This window comes from Phyllobates terribilis, unplaced genomic scaffold (assembly GCF_046119375.1).
Source record: "Phyllobates terribilis strain yellow unplaced genomic scaffold, ASM4611937v1 Scaffold_7__3_contigs__length_470593459, whole genome shotgun sequence".
Lineage (NCBI taxonomy): Eukaryota > Metazoa > Chordata > Amphibia > Anura > Dendrobatidae > Phyllobates > Phyllobates terribilis.
This window is the reverse complement of record NW_027362767.1, coordinates 390,913,732-390,935,997: the sequence shown is the minus strand read 5'-3', so window position 1 is coordinate 390,935,997 and position 22,266 is coordinate 390,913,732. Positions and strand designations below refer to the sequence as shown.

Genomic DNA, 22,266 nt, shown 5'->3' with positions numbered 1-22,266 from the left:
CATCTGATACGGTCCGTATTAGCAGGAGGCAGTGTTTCAAGAACATTGTGGAAGATTACCAGTCCACACGTCTCCACATACTGAGTGAAGGGAGCTCTATTTATCTTCTGAGTCTCAAAATTGAACACATGGCCTTAGCTTGCCCTTTACCCCTTGTAGGTGCTGTCCTACCCTGCGGCAAGTGTACTGTCGGAACATGTGTTTAGCACGGCAGGTGGTGTGATCACAGACAGACACATCCGTCTGTCCACAGCCAACGTTGGCAAGCTCACATTCATTAAAATGAACCAGGTGTGGATCCCACAGAGCTTGTCTATACCTTTAGGATACAACCAAATAAAGAATCCCGGCACTCACGTGTAGATTAAATTTTCTTTAATGGAGTCCACATACAAGACGTTTCAGCCTTCCCAGGCTTTTGTCAATTGTGGATTAACAAGCGTTACATCAGTTTTATAAGAAAATAAACCCGTAAATGGCTTCAGAATTAATCAAATTATTCCAAAAGAAATATAAAAAATAATGAGAATTGAAAAACAAAACATTGAGGAATGCATATAAATTCATCATTTTAGCAATACACATATTTATTACATGAATATTTAATGCATACCTCATTGTGTGTAACATTGATAAACTATAAAGATTCATCGCCCAATGGCAATGGCATAGCCTACAAAACCTCCTGTACATATATGTATTTATGTATCCATTTGATCCACACACAAATTTCAACCCTTGTTATTAAAGTTATTTAAACTATTTCATTATTTTTATACATTTTCATTTTAGAATTTTTATAATTATTTTTAAAACACATTTTTTATTTTTTTATTATCTTTTTAAATATATACAGTATATATTTTTATCTTTTATTTTACATTTTAATCTATTATATTATTTATTACAATTTAAGTAACAGTATATGCCAATGTTTTCATGCAATCAGATCTATTGTCTGCACCTTTGGCTCTCTAGAGAAGTATACCAGCCGCACCCAGCCATTATTATACTCCAACGCAGTTTGTTAGTTCTACTTGCCACTCCAAATGTTTTGGGGCCCTCCCCAAATTTAAAAAAACAACAAAAAACAATGAAAAATAAAAAACAAAAACAGTGTTGGCTACGTCCTCCTCCGCCTTTTCCACCTACACCGCCTCGTGCACTTCCACCTCCTCCACAACCTCCTCCTCCACTTGGACCTCCACCTGCTGATTCAAGATTGCTATTTTTTTTATTATTTTGTTATTTGAAATCATTTTCCTATCCATATATTTTTGGAGGGCAATTGTCCTGCTCTTACCCCCATTTTTCTTCCTTTTTAAGCCCTCTTACCCTTACTACAACCATTTTACAGCGCCAAAGTTCGGGTCCCTGTTGACTTTTATTGGGCTTGGAGTCAAGTTCTAATACTTGAACCAAGCTTTTAGACTACAGTTCGACCGAACCCGAACAGCTACTATTCAGCTCATCCCTAATTTTAACATCATGATAGATTTGATCAACTCTAGTTGCCAACAATGAAAATTTAGTAGCCTGCATATACGATCCAATCAGCCATTGACGTACCATTTTGCTCTATGGTTGGGTGATTGGAGGTATGTTTTTTATGGACCAATTATCAGAAAAAATAGTTCTTATGATCTGATTTATTGGCCCATGTAAAAGGGCCTTAAATCAATGGGAAAAAGAGTGACTTCCATAGGGGCCATTTGTGAAATGAAAAGCTCTTCCATCTGAGTAGCGAGCAGCACACACAGCTGAAAATGGGCACTCTCATGTGTGCTATTTGTGGGCACAACTTGTCTGGGAATTCATAAGTTTGCGTGATGCCTTACACATTTTTCCTTATGCCAGAACTCATGCTCATATGTCTTGCATTTCCATAGATGGCAGAAAAATATGGCCCAGTTTATACCATACACTTTGGCTCCAGGCCCACAGTCATTGTTGTTGGATATCATGCGGTGAAACAAGTGTTAATAGATCATGGAGATATTTTCTTAGGAAGAGGAACCATTCCTGTATTTGAGAAATTTTATAACAACAGTGGTAAGTAGATATCCAAAAGATTAATTCTTCAATTATTTCTCTCCTTCAGTCAGGCCCCAATCCAATGACCAAAACATCTATTCCAATATCAGCTTTTATATTTCAGGTTTCATTAGGTTTTATAGACTACCAAGCCATGTGCACCATATTGTGCCTCTGACTCACCCCCTGGGCCAGTGTTGTAGTGCGGCGCGCGTGCGCGCGGGGGATACCCGGAGCCGGATCCGATGGGGGTAGTAGTCTTCGTGTGGCGGTGACCCGGTCCGCGCCCAGGGTGGTCAAACTAAGTGGCAGTTATTGGTATGATGGTATTAGTGTCCGACCACGCCACCCGTTGAATGCGGTTATGAAACCGCCGCTGCAGGGCAGACCGCTGAGGCCGGTGGTATAGGTGTGCAGCAATGTTGATATAACCCCCAACGGGAGAGGTATGGCCTCAGGGCAGCGGATGTGGGTGATGTTGGGAGTGATGGTGTGGATGTCCCAGCACTAACGGTGCGACAAGGAAGCACAGAGACGCGAGGGTACAGTTCAGGGCCTTTACTGATGGTACAAGGCAAATTTCCCCGGGAGTACTGGCTAGTAGTTGGGGCCTGGTTAGTCTGCGAGTAAGCCGGAGTTCCCCTGGCCAGGTGGAGTTGTAGGCCTTCCCGTTAGTCTGTACCCTTCCTGGCTACCCTGCTTTCTGCGGTTACAAGTAGCCCACGTCCCTGGGTATACTGTGTGGTGCTCACCCGTATGGCTGGTGACTGAGCCTTCGGGCTTTTATGGCCAGAGGACCTGGAATCCCCTGCCGGATGGATTCTGCTGCTGGGTATATCTTAGTCCCCACAGCCTCGGACTCCTGTGTCCGGTTTTAGTACCTTCTCCCAGGGCGAGCTCTGCACAGCTCCAGCCCCTGGCGCTTCTCCTTGGCTCCTACAGAGCTCCTGATGTCTATCTGTCCCTGTTTCTGCGTGTCCAGACCAGACTCCGTCTCTGTCTGGAACTCCTCTCTCCAACCCTGCCTCAGCCCCAGTTTATGTAGGGGAAGTTCTTCCCCTCCCAGGACTGGGCAGGAGGTGTGGCATGCTTAGGATTCCTGCCCAGGAGACCTCCCACCTGCTCACAGACGTAATACTGCTATTACTGTGGAAACCAGACCCCTGGGGTGCCACATTCCCCCCTAGTGAAATTTAGTACTCCCGGACTAAACATATATATTTTTTTTTTTTAAAACATAACAGGGTATAAACAATAACAATTAAATACATGAGATGGTCACGGCGTGTCCGTAACCGGGAAGCAATAAGGGTGTCCATTTCACCAAAGAACAGGGAGCCGTAACCAGGTAGGGGTCTGTCCTGCCCCGAGTCTTTAACAGTCTTTAGTCCATTCCTGGGTTACGCTCCAAACATATTTACAACAGAGTTCCGGTTACTCACTGTCCATAACCTGTCAGTCCATATAAAGAAATCTGTAACTGAAAAACATAATTAGCAACGGCTACAACAAAACAGGTAAACATAAAATAGTTAAAGCAACTAGCCAACTTAGATTCTCCAACGTACGGGCATCTGGCCTCTGGTAACCCTAGTGGACCTACGGAGCTCACTAACTGGTCCTGCACTACAGGGTGTAGGAGGTGTTATGGGCAGGCTGGGCAGCTTTCTGCGCACTCTTTGGCTCACTAGGGGCACGGCAGGCTCACTACTAGCAGAGGATTGATCCTCCTGTACTGCTGGTGTGTACTCTTCTGCCTCTTGGGCCGGCTGCTCTTCCAGCTCTACTGGTTCCTCTGTAGGCACTTGCGGGGCTGGCTGGAGAAAGGTGAGGACGGGTACCACGACAGCACCGTTTACTTGTGTCCAAGACCGGGGGAAGTCTCCGAGTACAGTCCTGATCATTTCTTCCCTTTCCTCTGCGGGTCGAGGGTTTTCTTGATCTTCTTCTTCAGGGTTTTGCAGCTGCTCGGGACACTTCTTCAGGTGGTCTCTGGAGACAACGGCTGTGGTTTCTCCACCATCCTTACTGATCACGCAAATCTTTGGGTTCTCATGGCTTGATGGCAGTACGGTGTACGGGTCCTTCTCCCACTGGTCGTCCAACTTGTGGAGCCGTCTTTTCCTCTTCAAGACCTGCTCTCCAGGTACCAGGGGAACAGCGGGAGCATACTGATTATAAGCCCTCTCTTGCCTTTCTCTAGCTTGAGACAGACTTCGCTCCACGCTCACCTGCACTTTCCGATACTGCTGCTGCCGTCCTGTATCCCAGTCTGCCTCTGGCGAGGTGTCCTCGGGCGTCAGGACTCCCATTTCCAGGTCGATAGGCAGCTTACCAGGCCTCGCTCTCATTAGGTAAGCCGGGGTACAGTTGGTAGAACCTACAGGGATGTGGTTGTATAGGTCCACCAGATCAGGCAGCTTCTCAGGCCACAGACTGCGTTCTTCCAGGGGCAATGTTTTCAGGAGGTCTATCACCACCTGGTTCATCTTCTCGCAGAGTCCATTAGTTTGTGGGTGATAGGGCGTTGTTCTTATCTTCGTGCAGCCATACAGGTTGCAGAACTCCTGGAAGACTTCCGCTTCGAAGGCTGGCCCTTGGTCTGTCAGCACTTGGTCCGGGTACCCGTGTGGACGGCAGAAGTGCTGCTGGAAGGCTCTAGCTGCTGTTTGAGCCGTTAAGTCCTTGACCGGGACCACCACCAGGAACCGGGAGTAATGATCTACGATTGTGAGGGCGTAAACATACCCAGATCTGCTTGGAGCCAGTTTCACATGGTCCAGGGCTACCAGTTCCAGTGGCTGTCGGGTGATGATGGGCTGCTAGGGAGTCTTCTGGCTGGCACGGTCCTTCCTTCTTAGGTGGCACGGTCCACAGTCTCTGCACCACCTCTCGATGGCTCCTCTCATGCCTACCCAGTAGAACCGTTCACGCAACAAGAACTCCAGCTTCTTCCACCCGAAATGTCCTGCTCCGTTGTGGTACGCCTCCAGAATCATAGCCGCGTCTCGTCTGGGGACCACTACCTGCCAGGTCAACTCATGTGTTCGAGAGTTAACCATTCTCGGGCACAACTTCTCCCTGTAGAGGAACAGCCTACTTTTCTCCTTCCACAGTTGCTTAGTCTCTTCTGGGGCGTCTGGGTCCAGACTGGCATCGGCTTGGGTCAGCATTTCCTTCACCAGACGGACTGCAGGATCACTGTCTTGCGTCTCCGCCCAGTTGTAGTGGGGCAAGGGATTGAACGTCGCGGAGCGCCTGTCCTTCACACGGTGGGAATACAGGGTAATCCCATGACGGTGGAACCCAGGGAGCACAACTTCTTCCAGATCTTCTGGATCTTCCCCTACGTCCGGTAAGTTCGGCATTCTAGACAGGGCATCCGCGTTGGCATTTGAGCGTCCTGCCCGGTATTTGATGGTGAATACAAAGTTGGACAGGCGAGCCATCCATCTCTGTTCCAGAGCACTGAGCCTTGCAGTGTCCAGGTGTGTCAACGGGTTGTTATCCGTGTACACGATGAATTTGGAGGAGGCAAGGTAATGCTTGAAACGTTCGGTCACTGCCCACACTACTGCCAGGAACTCCAGCTTGAATGAGCTATAATTCTCAGGGTTCCTCTCGGTGGGTCGTAGCTTTCGGCTAGCATAAGCGATTACTCGTTCTTTTCCTTGCTGGATCTGGGACAGCACGGCTCCTAGCCCGATGTTACTTGCGTCCGTGTGGAGGATAAAGGGCTGGCTGTAGTCTGGATATGCCAGGATTTCATCCCCCGTGAGGGCCATCTTCAGCTGGCAAAAGGACTCCTCTTCCAGCTTTTCCCACCTGAAGGGCGGCTTCTGGTTTTTGGCTTTTCGAGATTGACCTATCAGGAGGTCCTGCATAGGGGCTGCCATTTTGGTGAAACCGGGAATGAATCTTCGGTAGTAGCCTACCAACCCGAGGAACTGCCGCACTTCCTTTATGCTGGAGGGTCTTGGCCAGTCCTTAATCGCGGTGATCTTATCAGGGTCAGGAGCCACTCCGTCAGCACTCACCACGTGTCCCAGGTATTGCACCTTTGGTTTCAGGAGGTGACACTTGGAGGGTTTCACCTTTAGGCCGTAGTTTGCCAGAGCTTCAAACACTTCTGCCAGGTGTTTCAGGTGGTCCTCGTAGGTCTTGGAATAGACGATGACATCGTCCAGGTATAACAGGACCGTCTCGAAGTTCCGGTGTCCCAGACAGCATTCCATCAACCGTTGGAAGGTTCCTGGTGCGTTGCAGAGCCCGAACGGCATACAGTTAAATTCGCTGAGACCCATCGGGGTGGTGAATGCGGTCTTCTCTCGGTCTGCCTCTGCTACAGGAACCTGCCAGTACCCGCTAGTGAGATCCAAAGTAGAGAAGAAATTAGCAGATTTTAATGCAGCTAAGGACTCTTCTATCCTTGGTAACGGGTACGCATCTTTGTGTGTGATACGGTTGACCTTCCTGTAGTCTACACACATTCTCATAGTGTTGTCCTTCTTTTTCACTAAGACTAGTGGAGCTGCCCAGGGGCTACAGCTGTCCCTGATTACCCCAGCCTCCTTCATGTCTCTAAGCATCCCCTTGGCGTGTTGGTAGTGTGCAGGGGGTACGGGTCGGTATCTCTCCTTTATGGGAGGATGGTCTCCCGTGGGGATGTGGTGTTCTACCCCCTTTACTCGCCCGAAGTCTAACGGGTGTTTACTAAACACTCTCTCGTACTCTTGAACCACCCGATAGACTCCTTGTTTCTGGTGTGAGGGAGTGGAGTCAGTACCCAGATGTAGTTGCTGACACCAGTCCTCCACTGGTTTCTTAGAGCCGTTACCTTCCTCTGATTGAGATGGAGGCAAGGGTTCCACGGCCTGTACAGAATTCTGGTTTATGGTGATCAATTTAGCTAGCGTGGCATACCGGGGCAGGTGTACTTCTCTCTCACCGATATTTATGATGCGAACGGGCACCCTCCCATGGCGTACATCGACCACCCCCTGTGCTGTCAAAATGGTGGGCCTACTGTCTGAGTAGACGGGTTCTACCATTGCTTGGTAGTCTCTACCTCTTAGACCAATAGCTGCCCGGCACCAAATCATCATCTCACTTTTTGGGGGCATGGCAATAGGGAACGGGTCACACATTCTCACGCTACCTATCTCACCACCAGATAGTTCCACCTGTTGCCGCTTCATCAGTGCCCGGATCTCTTTTTGGAGCACACGCTGCTGGCCGGAACTGGCGTTCTTGGCAACCTGCTGTAAAATGAGAATCACCTCTGCAAGACAATTTTCAATTACATTGGTTCCCAGGATGATTCTAGGGTGACTCTCATGACGGTCTATGTCCACTATAATCAGTCCTTGTGCCGCCAGTTCGACTTTACCGATTTTAATGGTCACCTTCTTGAATCCCACCTGCGGCACGGGCTGACCATTGCTGGCGATGATACTCAGGTCGTCGTCTGGGTAGCGGGTTATGTCCGAATCATTCCAGTACTGCTTGAAGAGCACGTACGGGATGGTGGTGACCTGTGACCCAGTGTCTAGTAGGGCACTCATAGGAATGCCATCCAGTACCACAGGCAAGATTGGACATCCCCCTACGTATTTATCACGCCAGTTTGATGGGCCTGATGGTCTTATGCCTGGGGGTTGGCCCTCTACCCCAGGTTGTGCCCGTTTAAATGACAGTACCTTGCCACATGTCCGGGTTGATTGCAGCGGCGGCAAATAGGTCGTCCGTCCTCGTTGTATCGATCGCTGGGTCTTCCTCTGGCCGGTGGGGTCCTCCTTGGTCGGTGCCACGGGATGTCCTCCGGTCCGGATGCCAGCTCGATCTTCCATGCAATAGAAACCTGTAAAGACTGCACAGTTCGGGTTAGCGCGGCAACGCTTTTAGTTAGCTCTTGGACCTGATGGTGCAGGTCTGTAGCCGGGTCACTGTTTAAAGCCTGCGCATCAGCTCCCACAGGCCCTGCAGACAAGGGCGCCGTCTCCTGGTGATAAGTGATAGCAGGGCGCCTGTGGGTCACAGCGCCACCTGGTGCCGGTTCTTGGAGCACCCGGATGGCTCTGTCCTTGAACTGTGCAAAGTCCAGGTCAGGGTCCTGTAAGGCCATTGCCCGCAACTGGGTCCGGTGGGCATTGCACAGTAGACCCTCAATGAATTGTTCAGTCAACAGCTTATCTTCATTTCCCACGCTGTCAGGGTCTGCCTGCTTAATGGCTCTCAGGGCCTCTTGTAGGTTTAGAGCATAGTCTCTTATACTCTCATGTGCCCGTTGTTTGCACCCATAAAATCTTAGTTTTATTTCGGCTGAGGTGCGGGTGTCAAATGTGTCTTTCAGCCGGGTTAGTATGTCTCTGACAGTCCTCTTCCTCCCAGGTGGCCAGGACTTTACCTCCCTTTGGGCTGCCCCGATTAATTGGGCCACCAGGATGCTCACTTTTTGCGCCTCCGTGAGGGGATACACCTGGAAGAGGCTATCCAGCCTTTCTCTGAAGTCATTTAGGGTATGTGACTCACCTGAGTACTGGGGTAGCCAGGCTGCCCCCGGGATATAGGGCATGGTGAAAGGCATGACCGCAGCAGCGGTGGCGCTGGCGGCGGCTGTGGCGGTGAAGCTCTCCTCCGTATCCGACATCCTCCTCCCCCCTAGTGGACCGTGGCCTACCTTGCGATGATCCTCTTCCGTAGGCCGCGGCTCCGCAGTGGATCGTCAGGGTTGAGGACCTTCCGTCGCGCTCCTGTGACGTCGGCGTCTGCTGGGCTCCTTCCAGGACCTTACGCAACGTCCGGACGTGAGGCGGGGCTTCAGTTCTCGCAGGCTTTCGGAGTCCACGCCCCTCTTCTTCCCGCGCGGCACCCTCAGGATGGCGTCCAATGGCGGGAAAACTCCACGGATGGCGGGAAGAAGGCAGAAGATGGCGTCGGATGGCGGGAATCAGCTCCAGATGGCGGGAAACGACTCCGGACGGCGGGAAACTTCACCACAGGTAAGTATAAAAGTCTCTTTTTTCAGGCACGCAGTACCCGGTGGTTGCGGGCACGTAATCCTGCCGACTACGCCAAAGTTGACTCACCCCCTGGGCCAGTGCTGTAGTGCGGCGCGCGTGCGCGCGGGGGATACCCGGAGCCGGATCCGATGGGGGTAGTAGTCTTCGTGTGGCGGTGACCCGGTCCGCGCCCAGGGTGGTCAAACTAAGTGGCAGTTATTGGTATGATGGTATTAGTGTCCGACTACGCCACCCGTTGAATGCGGTTATGAAACCGCCGCTGCAGGGCAGACCGCTGAGGCCGGTGGTATAGGTGTGCAGCAATGTTGATATAACCCCCAACGGGAGAGGTATGGCCTCAGGGCAGCGGATGTGGGTGATGTTGGGAGTGATGGTGTGGATGTCCCAGCACTAACGGTGCGACAAGGAAGCACAGAGACGCGAGGGTACAGTTCAGGGCCTTTACTGATGGTACAAGGCAAATTTCCCCGGGAGTACTGGCTAGTAGTTGGGGCCTGGTTAGTCTGCGAGTACGCCGGAGTTCCCCTGGCCAGGTGGAGTTGTTGGCCTTCCCGTTAGTCTGTACCCTTCCTGGCTACCCTGCTTTCTGCGGTTACAAGTGGCCCACGTCCCTGGGTATACCGTGTGGTGCTCACCCGTATGGCTGGTGACCTGGGGCCTCCTGTTAGCCTCCGCTCCGGGATGGCGGTGCTGGTCCCTTCGTTGTGACTGAGCCTCCGGGCTTTTATGGCCAGAGGACCTGGAATCCCCTGCCGGATGGATTCTGCTGCTGGGTATATCTTAGTCCCCACAGCCTCGGACTCCTGTGTCCAGTTTTAGTACCTTCTCCCAGGGCGAGCTCTGCACAGCTCCAGCCCCTGGCGCTTCTCCTTGGCTCCTACAGAGCTCCTGATGTCTATCTGTCCCTGTTTCTGCGTGTCCAGACCAGACTCCGTCTCTGTCTGGAACTCCTCTCTCCAACCCTGCCTCAGCCCCAGTTTATGTAGGGGAAGTTCTTCCCCTCCCAGGACTGGGCAGGAGGTGTGGCATGCTTAGGATTCCTGCCCAGGAGACCTCCCACCTGCTCACAGACGTAATACTGCTATTACTGTGGAAACCAGACCCCTGGGGTGCCACACCTCCATGTTACAAAAGCATATATAGAAATCAGGAAGCCAATAGCAATGTTCGAAATTGAGCCCCCACATGCTCCCAGCTGTCATTAAACAACCCATATAGTTCCTGGGATCAGGGGGTGGCTAAGTGGGAGTAACAAAGCCAACCCCCATCCAAGTCTAACCACTTTGATGTCAATGTTGCTGTTCACCATGGCACCTGTAGTTAAACTGCTGCGATCTTGGCTAGATTCAATCACAGCAGTTACTGGCGATGTCTGCTGTGCAAAACAGCGAACATTCACTGGGTATGGAGTGGGCTTAGTGCATGAGCCTGCTCCATACAAAGCCTCCCAGCTTCTGTAGCACTTGCACAGGTGATGTCTGAAAAAGTGGTTGAACACCAGGCAGAGAATGGGACCTTTTGCCATCAGGCTCCCCCTGCTCATCCTGGTCCCATAGTGATTACATATCCTTCTACCATTTGTCATACACTAGTTAGCTAAGCCATAAGTACTTTTTTAGCTTGTGGGAGCAAACCTATGTACCCAGCCAAAAACCTACACAAGCACAAGGAGAGAATATAAATTCCATGCAGATGTTAACCTTAGTTGTGTTCAAGCTTTGGTCCACAGGGCAGAAAGCCTACAGTGCAGCCATGTTTTATTGCTTGTTGTACTACAGGGGTATTCTAGAGCTACAGTGCTATTTAGAGGTACCATGTGGGAGCACTGCAGTGTTATGGAGGCATTGTTCCTAGAATGAATCAGTGAGAAAGATTTTCCAAATGTCTCGGTGTGAAGTTGGAGGAACACTAGGAAAAATAAGGGTTCATGATTTTTTATGGGTGCCATATTATGGATTTGAGCAACATTCCCATTCATGTATGAAATGGGTGTGGTGAAACATGGCAATGGGTGGGCCAGAGTTTATACAGGTTTATGTAGCCTACTTTTTTCTCATGTTTTTGAGCAGGTGATGTCTAACAAGCAGTAATTCCTCTTAGCATTTTAGCCTTGTTAATGGAATATTCTGATCTGACCCAAATTTGTATTGTATAGGGTTGACACTCGTTAATGGGGAGCACTGGAGACAAATGAGACAGTTTTCGCTCTTGACTCTCAAGGACTTTGGAATGGGTAAAAAAAGTTTAGAAGAACCAATCCAGATTGAAGCCGAACACCTTTTGAATTACTTCAGAAGTTCTAATAGTAAGTATTGTAGCAAACTCCACCATTTAGTGTAGTAGTATCCTACTGTAGTATTAAACGCATCGTAACCCTTACACATATGAATGTAGGAGGCTTATAAATATACTGAGAGATCAATGGCTTTGTATAGGTGGCCACATGTAGAAACAGTAAGTTGCCTTTTAATTTCTCCTCCTCAGAACAACCTATTAACCCCAGCACTATACTGAGCTGCGTTTCTTCCAATATCATTGCTTCTGTACTGATGGGTAAATGTTTTGAATACACTGATGAAAGGTGGATGAAAATCCTCAAAGACATGAGGGAGTCGTTTGAAATTATTTCTTCTGTCTGGGGCCAGGTGATTATATTATGCAATGATTTATAATTTATTTTGTGACTCTCCAAAGTTCCTTTTTTGCATTTCAAACCTACTAGCGTAAGTAACAAAGATTGTCCATAGAACAGGTCATCCATATCAGATTGGTGGTAGTCTCACACTTAGCCACCCCAGAACTAAAAGTTGGTGCCGCGGATGCAAGATGTTCTCATTTGAAAACCACAATGTGGAACAACATACAGTGCCACACACTGTGTAGTGGCTGTTCTGGAGTATTACAATTCAGATCACATTCACTTTAATGATGGCAGAGCTATAGTACCTGAGAACCGTCACTACACAAAGTGTAAAGCTGTGGCTTTCTGGCTTTGTAAACTGTGAACTTCTGGTAGATATCTGCTGAGTGCTTGGGGGGGGTGGCAGTAGAGCCCTTGTGTATCTAATATTGATGACCTCTCCTAACGATAGGTAACTAATATCTAAGTCCTGGAAAACTGAAGAAGATTGATCAGGGCATGAATTGGAAGCAGTAATGTCAGTTATATGGCCCAACAGTCACCATCTGAAAGCTGAAGACAATGTTGGTGTCAGGTGATTAGACAGTAGGACATATTGCGAAGAGCAAATCCAGTCTGAGCAGAGATATGTAATGGAGCTTTGTTTGCAGTAGCCTAATATGGCAACTTTTAATAAAGCCTTCAGAGACAGGCTGTGCACAAGTCACTCCTTTTAGCAGGTCCCAGGGGAACCCTGCCGTACACCCTTTAACCCTTATGCAGGAATCTGGATTTATGTGGGGCTCCCTGGGTTGCTCCCACAAAGTGACTGCTGCACAGTTGAGAGCGCTGACAGAAAGAAGGGTTGTTAAGCCTGTTCATTGCCAGTAGGACAAAGTCAGGGACAGAATCGTAAGGAAATCGGGTAAACAGAAAAATAAGACAAGTTCTGGAACTAAATACCATGTGATTGAGGGCAAGATAAAGCCACAGTTCAGAGTACTAACAAACTATAACTGGGAGCTAGAAGTTAGCTGCTGGGAGTTTAAGTAGGGGGGTGACCCTGCCAAAAGCTCACAGTAAAACCAATCATTTTATTAGATTCTCTAAAAAGCACCAATACCCATGTAGGAAGTCTATGTCTTGATGCAGGGTGGTGATTATCTGTTGCAATCATGTTTCTACTGTGAGCTTTGGAATAACATAGGTGGTAGACCCAAAGGAGTAGAATTATTGAGTGAACATATAAGCCCTTTAAAACCAATAATATTATTAGATTCTCTAAAAAACACCAATACCCATGTGTTTTAAAATGAGATATAGCTAACCATAAATGCTATAAGACACATCCCCAAAAGAGGATTATTACTGTGAAGGATGGACTTAAATTTGCCCTGATAAGCCCTTTAAAAGTCCTGCCTATCGCAGGAGTTGGCACCCTAAAAAGCGAATTTGGCGCCCCCACTCCACGGCGGCTGCACCTAACTATTCCTGTAATGCCCTACATAAGTGAGCTAAAACAGAAGAAAAGGTGACTGCCTAATCTAATACAATTTTCCTAGCATAGGTATAATAAAAGTATAGCAATAAACCCAGATAAACATAGAGTAAATTGATAAGACTTATCTCTGATTATGCAATCGCCTCGACGCATTTCCCCAGAATCAGGTTGTTTTTATAGGGGGGGATACCCTCGGAATTGTGGTAGGTTCCATAGATCAAAATGACAAAGAAAAAATCAGCCCGGACGACAACAATGAAAGACAACATGGAGAGCTATACCATCTGCCACGGACACGGTTACATGACCGCCATCTCCATCTTTCTCATCTTCGCAGGTCTCTTTTTTAGGAAGGAGACCATTCACGGGGTACGACCTGAGAAAGAGACCCTGATGGATCAAGGGAGGATTATTAATCTGACACCCTTGATTCTATCAAAAGAGGAGTATTCGGTAATTTAAAAGGGTTGGAATTATGTTCCTACTAATCTGTTCAATTGCTTTAATTGGGTGAAGGATGTAAATATTTTTGGACGCAATATAAAATGGAAATTATTCTTTAAACAAAATGATACCGAGCAATGCCATAGATTTGGCCTTTTGGATGAGGATATTGAGAACTATTGGGCCTTATTGGGACTCCTGCAAGAGGACCAGCAGGAGGATACCAGGGCAAGGGAGTATGGTCCCTTTACAACCCTGAAAAAGAAAAGCATTAAGATGCCCCCACATAAGGATATCACAAGTGTTGATATTTTTGTCAAATTGATATAGGAGGACTTATGCAAAATTACTAAGCAACCCCCTGAAAACATATCAAATTTGTCCGTGGATGAAATACACGCTCTTTCTAAACTAGGGAGGAATAAAGACATTATAATAAAGGCGTCGGACAAAAGGGGTAATTTAGTCCTCCTCAACCACAAGGGATATCTCACAATGTATCAGACACTACTTGGTGACAGTGATACTTATGAAATCCTACCCAGAGATCCCATGGTGGCCTACACCCAGACCTTGATGAAGATCTTGGAGGGAGTTAGGGATGGTGGTTTGCTCTTCGATAATGAGTTCAAGTTCTTGACACCGGAGTTTCCAACCATACAAACTTTCTATGTCTTGCCCAAAATTCATGAGGGCTTGAGCCCAATTAAAGGCTGCCCTATAGTTGCAGGCATTGACTCTCTTTCACAAAATATGGGTATTTATATCGACCATGTGTTACATCCCTTTGTCACCTCTTTTCCTTACTACATGCATGATACATTACATCTGTTGACCCAATTGGAGGGGATCTGTTTGGAGGAGAACACTGTTCTGGCCTCCATTGATGTGGGGGCACTTTATGGTAGTATCCCGCACAACATGGGCATAGAAGTGTTAGGACACTACCTGAAAACTAGAGCAATTGAGTGCTACAATCATAACAGACTTGTGAAGGAACTGTTGTTTTTTAGATTGACCTACAATTATTTACTTTTTGGCTATGTGCCCACGATGATGAAATGCTCCGGATTTTTTCCTGAGCGTTTCTGCATCTCCGTGGCAGAAAAAATGCATGCGGATTGTACATGCGTTTTTCCTGCCAGGGACATGCTGATGTGAAGCGTTCTTCACATGCATTTCCGCATATGAGTTGACAAGCGCTTTCCAAGCGATTTTAGCATCACTTGGAGAGTGCTTGACAACTTGGTCACACTATATAAATCCATGCAAACGGCATGAATTTATATAGTGTGACCGTAAAGAATGGTAAAAAATAAAAAAATAAATATATACTTACCTTCTGATGGCCCCCGGAGTCTTTATTCGATGCGTCTTGGCTTGCTGGCAGCTCTTGATACACTGAAGGACCTGCCATCACATGACTAAATGACGTCAGTGCCGGTCCTTCAGTCCACTGAGATCTGCAAGCGAAGACAAGCACACCGCAGGCCGTCAGAAGGTAACTATTATATTTATTTTTTATTTTATTCTTTTTTTTACAGGTTCTATAGTACCCAGGTCTGGAGGAGAGTCTCCTGTCCTCCACACCCGGGTACCATCCACACATTGAAACGCATTGATTCCACATGTACAGATGCAGTGATGCGTAATCCATGCATTCCAATGCAAGTCAATGGTGGCGAAAACGCAGTGCTTCTGTAAAATAATTGGTAGTGCTGCGTTTTTTTCCGCAATGATAATCCGCAGCGGAAATTCCCGCAGCATGTGCACAGCACATGCGGATTATCATTGGGGAACATGGCAGGCCTTCTACCTAGCGTTTTTTAAGTGTTTCTGCAGCGGAACTGCCGCTGCGGAAATGCTTAAAAAAATGCATCGTGGGCACACAGCCTTTGATGATAACTACTTCCACCAGCTCAGGGGCATGGCAATGGGGAGCCCTTGTCCCCCCACCTATGCAAACTTGCTCCTCGGTTGGTGGTAGGAAACCATCATTTTTGGAGAGGATGACTAGTGGTGGCACCCCCATGTTGGCCTCTGGGCCAGATATATAGATGACATATTGGTCTTTTGGTCTGGCTCAGAGGCCGACTTTGGGCTCTTTATGGAGACCATCAATGGCAATACACTTGGCCTAAGTTTTACATCTGAATGTCAGAGATCTAGTATTACATTCTTGGACCTGAGGATTAAAAAAGATAGGGATGCTTCATCAGTACGAGCACATATAGAAAACCAACGGCTACGAACAGCCTCTTAATATAGGACAGTCACCATCCAGAGGCCGTGAAAAAGGGGATTCCTAAAGACCTGTTCCTTTAGCTAAGAAAGAACTGCTCTAGTACAGTCACTTTTAGAGAACAAGCGGATGGCCTGTATCATAAATTCCGTAACAGAGGCTATCCAAGCCAGGTCCTGGACCAATCCTATACGAATGCCATCAGAAATGATAGACGATCCCTGCTCACAAATGTGGGTAAGAGACAGGGGACGGAAGTGTCTAGGATCATCGGTACCTTTAACAATCAATACCAGAAAGTTTACCAAGTACTTAAAAGACTCTGGGGTATTCTTTTGGCAGACCCCAATCTTAGGGGGCTGATTCCATTATCACCAAGTGTGACGTATAGGAGAGGGAGGTCGATTGGCAACCGCTTGGTGCATTCCTTGTATCAGAAACGGACCAAACCAGGTACCTGGCTGGACAGGAAGCCATGTGGATTCTATAGATGTGGTAACTGTTGTCAATGTGGTTGGATGGAGGCATATAAAACCTTTAAGAGTTCATCTACAGGTAAAACATTCTCAGTGAGGGACTTTGGGAATTGTAAAACCACCGGTGTGGTCTATAAGGCCACCTGTACGTGCCCAATGGACTATGTAGGAAAGACCACGAGGGAGATTAGGAGAAGAGTAGGAGAGCATTTAGGTGATATCAGAAATAAACGTGATGCCTCGATAGCACACCATATTATTGGGGTACATGGAGGCCATCTTAATGAGATTTCATTTTGCATGATTGAATTATTAAGACCCAAAATACGTGAAGGTAACATGGATAGAATGATTTTAAGGAAAAAATCCCAGTGGATCTTTAGAATGCAATCCTAAATGAATAGCTGTCCTATACCTGCTTCTTGTGAATGTTTCCCTCGTGGTCTTTCCCTCTTCCTCCTTATCCACTTCCCTGAATTGGCCTGAATCACTCATTTCTTGAAAAGGGATTTAATTAGCCTGAAATTGCCTTGTTTAGTACCATCTGAATAGTGGTCTTCTGATTGATGGTTTGCTGTGTAGGCTTATACAATTTGGTCCATATTATCAGTTCTTGGACCATTTTTTTTATCTCTGTCCTATAAATATATCATGGGCACCTCATCATTGGGTGTCCAAGTATATAGTTTGCCATAAGGCTTTATTTATGTATGACACCGTCCTCCTCCAGAACACATACATATGAGTAAATCTATTATCCCCATAATTATATCAATATTTATTAATTTTTAATTATTACTTGAGAAATGTACTCTTTGATAAGATGTCAATACTCAGTTGGTACCAGTAACAATATTACTGTACATTAGGATCCTACCTGTATCTGCCTATATTGCCACTTGAATTACATTGTCTGTGGGAGTTTATATTATGCGCTCCAAGCAGGAACGCTCAGGTCTGTTGGCACATGCGCTTTTCAGCGGGCTTTCCTCTGACAATATCTGTTGTTCTTGGTCCCGGAGGTGATGTAGTATGCGTTCCATGTGGAGCGCATCCGTCACTTACGCTTGCGCTGAATCAAGCATACATCATTCTCCCCGTATGTTCCAGGTTCTGGAACTTTTATTTGGCGCTTAGGGTTGACGGTGACGATGAGCGTCCTCCAGCGTCTTTAGAGGTAGACATGCGCAGTAGCATTGTGGGGACAAAGGAGTCCTATGGTTATCAGTGCCGCTTTTTAAGGAAGGGCGTATGTTTGTGTGTGGAATCTATTAACCCCAGGTATTTAAATTTGGGCCATTGGCGGCACATTGCAGCCAGCCATCCAACAACATGTATCTGGAGTGATCCTCTGCATAGCTTTTTCTATCAGCCTCCTGAAGAACCTGATTCTGGGGAAACGCGTTGAGGTGATTGAATAATCAGAGATAAGTCCTATCAATTTACTCTGTGTTTATCTGTGTTTATTGCTAAACCTATCGTGTCGTAGAAGATGGCTCAGACATGGCTAGCACAAGATGGTTTTCAATACTCTTGTCAAACAATTCCAATACCCATAAATCATATTCTGAAAAGCACCATGTGGCTGCAAAGAAACAATTAGAAACTGGAATACATTGATGCTGTCACTGCCTGCTCAGATCACTTCACCATTGTATTATCTTTTGTAGACGTATGACATGTTTCCAAAGTTGATGGAGTATTTCCCTGGACCACATAAAAAAATGTTTGAGCTTATGAAAGACCTAAGGGAAGTTGTAAAGGAGAATATAAAAATTCACGAAGACACCTTGGATCCTTGCTGTCCTCGAGATTACATTGATTGCTTCCTCATAAGGATGAGGCAGGTAAAGGTTTACAGTTGCCTAATGCATAAACTGGTATATTCGCCAACCATATGGAATATCAACTTATTAAAAGGTGTAAACTTGCATTATACATAAGAAGAGTAAAAATCTGTCATCAAGAGAGAACAACTTAAAGTATAAATCTATATTTGTGTATGATGGTAGATAGTCATTCAGCTTGTCGAAAAGTAATAAAATGAAAAATGAGCGAAACTGACGAAATTAGAATAGGTCAGATTTGATTAAAATTTATTTGATGAAAATTGAATGTGCATTATTATGCTTTGAGTTCTCTCCTGATACCAGAGCACAGTAAATATTAAGGAAAAAGTAGTAAAAGAGTATATTCTCCTGGTTCTCAGCTTTACTGGTACATAGCCCTGCTCCAGTTGTCTTCTGGTGTCAAGCCACTGGTGCGGTTTCTTGATTGGCATCTTTAGTATTATATAACTAGTCCTCACTCGACATCATGGTTCATTTTGCCTTGTTTCATCATAACATTGTGGGGCCTAGTTCACACCAAAAGATGCTTTTGAAGATTCCAGTTTGATGATTGGACAAAAGCAGATGACATGACAGGAACCGGGCTGCATGTCAGGACAGTTGAAGGCCGAGTAGGTATAATCATTTTTTATCTTCCAAACCTTCTATATTCCAGCACAAAGCAAATCACAAAAATTTGGATTCGGATGATTCTCTTGTTTCTAATACCATGGTTATATACAATAGCATCAACTTATTTTACAGAGCTGTACAGGGATTGTCTTCACTCATATTACTCTCTGTGACCAGAAGGATTCATATTTTCATTTTTATTCAATCTCAGAGAAGCAGAAGACTTTATGGACAATTTTATAGAAAGTCAATTAATTACCAGTGAGAGACCAACACGATTACCATGGGGGATGCCATGTAGAATTTACTCTTGGTCAGATTTGATTCAAGATTTCAGTAAGCAAGGCAAAATTACTTACCACTAACAGCAGTTCCTGGTGGAATAGTGACCCTTATAATTCAATCCTTGTTTGGTTAATGATTTCTATGATTGTGTTCTCAAAGCCTGATGAATTAATGGGTAGAGTTCAGGAAGCCACAACCTTCTTACATTCTTAAAACCAATGTTAAATTCTTGATGAAGAAGAGAACTCAAATTGACCTCTTCAACCTCCGTTACCAAATCAGAAGTCTACATTATTCGTTTAGTTGCATTGGTGTCGATGACATTTTCCTTCATTACTTTACAAAAATCCTCTTGCAATATGATGTAAGCAACTTTTTAACTCAATATGTAGAAATATTTCATAATTTGTTTGACTTCACAGGAAAATAAAGATTCCGACACCTGTTTTGACAAAATAAACTTGTTATCAACAGTATTTGACATGTTCCTAGGAGGTGCTGAGACCACCTCAGTTACACTTCATTTTGGCATCTTATATTTCATCAAGTATCCGGAGATTCAAGGTAAGATATGACTTTGCCTCTGACTTGCTTAAAAAAAACGACAAAGTGTTGATTTCCCCAAAGAGGACTGAAATAATTCAGTAGAAAGCAAGGTGTAGAAATGAAAATGGGCACTTAGGTGTAGAAGAGTATTATTTGAGGAATCTAAAATAAATCAACTCAATTGAACCAACTCCATTAAATTAAAAGTTTTGTTTTTTTTTCAAAAAATGTTGCTCCGCAGATTCTAACTTGAACTTAAAGAAATTTACTGATATCCACCTTGTTTCATTTTTTTATTGTCTACCTTCTGCCTTAAAATAAGATCTTTACTTAATCTCAGATTGCCTTGCTAGAATCAGAAGATTTCTGCACATATCCTGTCATGTGACTTCATTTCTAAGAAAATGAGGTCATGTGACAGGAAGCTTATGCTCAGATGAGTTAAAAGCCTGACCATGTGATGAAGTGTCACACCAAAGAAAAACTTCAATTTCCTTTTTAAGCCAAACCTATTTTCCAAAAAGTTTATCTTAACTGACTGAGATCAGTCAACTGCTTCAGTTCATAGTTGGAGTATTTCCTATATACGTAGTATGTGCAGCAAAATTTATTTCTGTATTTTCATTGATTAATTTTAGAGAAACTACAGGAGGAAATTGATCGAGTGATTGTAAAGTCAAGAGAACCAAGGGTCGAGGACAGGAGCCAAATGCCGTACATGAATGCTGTAATCCATGAGATCCAGAGAATAGGTGATGTTCTCCCCATGGGTTGTATTCGCTCCGCTACTAAAGATGAGACCCTCCGTGGATATAAAATCCCCAAGGTACCTGCTGAAAATTTTTGTCACATTTGAGAAAAACTGTTGAAATCAATTCATTAAGTGTTCTATAATTCCTATTAGACCCTTAGGTACAGAGAAAAGCAGGAGCAGTGGCCCACAGAGTCTTTATGGCTGCCATATAGTGCCACAGGCAATTTGTATGCCACCATGTGGTGCCATATATAATTGGTCTATACTTGGGTGTCATATCATGGATCCATTATAGAGTCATGTGCATGAATCCTTACAATTCTCATATTGTTAGAATTCTTGAAGGTGAAAACGAATGATTATGACCCTGTTTTATGTTTTCAGGGTATGGATGTCCTGCCGTTGCTGACCACTGTCTTACGAGATCCATCACAATTTGAAACGCCATACAAATTTAACATCAAGCACTTTTTGGATGAAAATGGAAAGTTTAAGAAAAATAATGCATTTATGCCGTTTGCAGCAGGTACAAATATTGCAGCAGTATTGCTATTTTTTTATGTCATTGAGGATTTTCTAATAAATTCTAAAACTTACCTTGAAAAAGTTTTTAATTTTGTTTAGGGAATATTCTCTCACTTCGACAGATTGTTCAAGCTCATATTTTTATGGCAAACCAGTATGCTGTAAAAATACATTTTCAAATTCAGTGTATTTTTGTCAGCATAACTTTTTATTTTATAAAAAAATGAAAGCTATAAACTGCTACCTTCATAAGTATAAGTATTCAATCCCAGTGAGTAGACGTTTACTAAATGAAAAAAAAACGCCTTAACATTTTTTTTTTTTATGGTGTGGGGTTCTTGAGGAGTTCCACTTTTCAAAAAAGACAAATGTATACCAATATTCGAAAAGTTCAATTTTGTTTACCAAAACAGTGGATAGAGGAACACAAAAAGCTTTTGGTTACAGTTACTTTAAGAGGAAGATGATGCTTTAAGGGGTTGTCCAGGCTTGGGCTTCAAGTCTGTAGATATTTTATGTGAATCCTCACAGCGCACAGTTTGCACACTGTCAGGATTTTCCGACACCAGGAGCCGATGGGCTCGTGACTCCAGTTATGTGATTTGCAGACATGTGGTTATGTGCCAACTAGTCATGTGTGACCTCAATCAATATAAGTGTATTGAGCTAGGCTGGACACATCTAGGCTGAATGTGGGTGAAGTATGAAAACCACATACTAATGATCACATGACTTCCTGCTCCCGGCACCAGAGAATCCTGGCAACGCACGCGTGACAGTAAACTTGAGACCTAAGTCCAGACTGCCCCTTAAATATTTTAATTCATTAAATGATAAATAATCTTGCCACAGTGAAGAATTAGGCCTCATTCACAAGTCTATTTTAGCCTGTGGCCATTTCCATGTCCTTTTTTTCTAGACTAGACATCCCACTTTCTGACCAAACATATTCATTTCAATTATTGTATCTGCGATGCAAATGGCCAACATACAGTGGGTAAAGAAAGTATTCAGACTCCTTTAAATTTTTCACTCTTTGTTTCATTGCAGCCATTTGGTGAATTCTAAAAAGTTCATTTTTTTCTAGTTAAAGTACACTCTGCACCCCATCTTGACTGAAAAAAACAGAAATGTAGAAAATTTTGCAAATTTATTAAAAAAGAAAAACTGAAATATCACATGGTCATAAGTATTCAGACCCTTTGTTCAGTATTAAGGAGAAGCACCCTTTTGAGCTAGTACAGCCATGAGTCTTCTTGGGAATGATGCAACAAGTTTTTCACATCTGGATTTGGGGATCCTCTGCCATTCTTCTTTGCAGATCCTCTCCAGTTCCATCAGGTTGGATGGTGAAC

General features: G+C 45.1%; 1 protein-coding gene across 1 annotated transcript in view; it reads left to right on the top strand.

Moving 5' to 3' along the window:
• LOC141154955 (cytochrome P450 2G1-like) overlaps positions 1–22,266 on the top strand; it is a 60,335-nt gene that overhangs the window by 33,834 nt on the left and 4,235 nt on the right. The window contains exons 2-8 of the mRNA XM_073641534.1: positions 1,890–2,052; positions 11,212–11,361; positions 11,541–11,701; positions 18,010–18,186; positions 19,509–19,650; positions 20,271–20,458; positions 20,771–20,912. Coding sequence (XP_073497635.1) covers positions 1,890–2,052; positions 11,212–11,361; positions 11,541–11,701; positions 18,010–18,186; positions 19,509–19,650; positions 20,271–20,458; positions 20,771–20,912 — 1,123 coding nt within the window. The remainder of the gene's footprint in view (positions 1–1,889; positions 2,053–11,211; positions 11,362–11,540; positions 11,702–18,009; positions 18,187–19,508; positions 19,651–20,270; positions 20,459–20,770; positions 20,913–22,266) is intronic.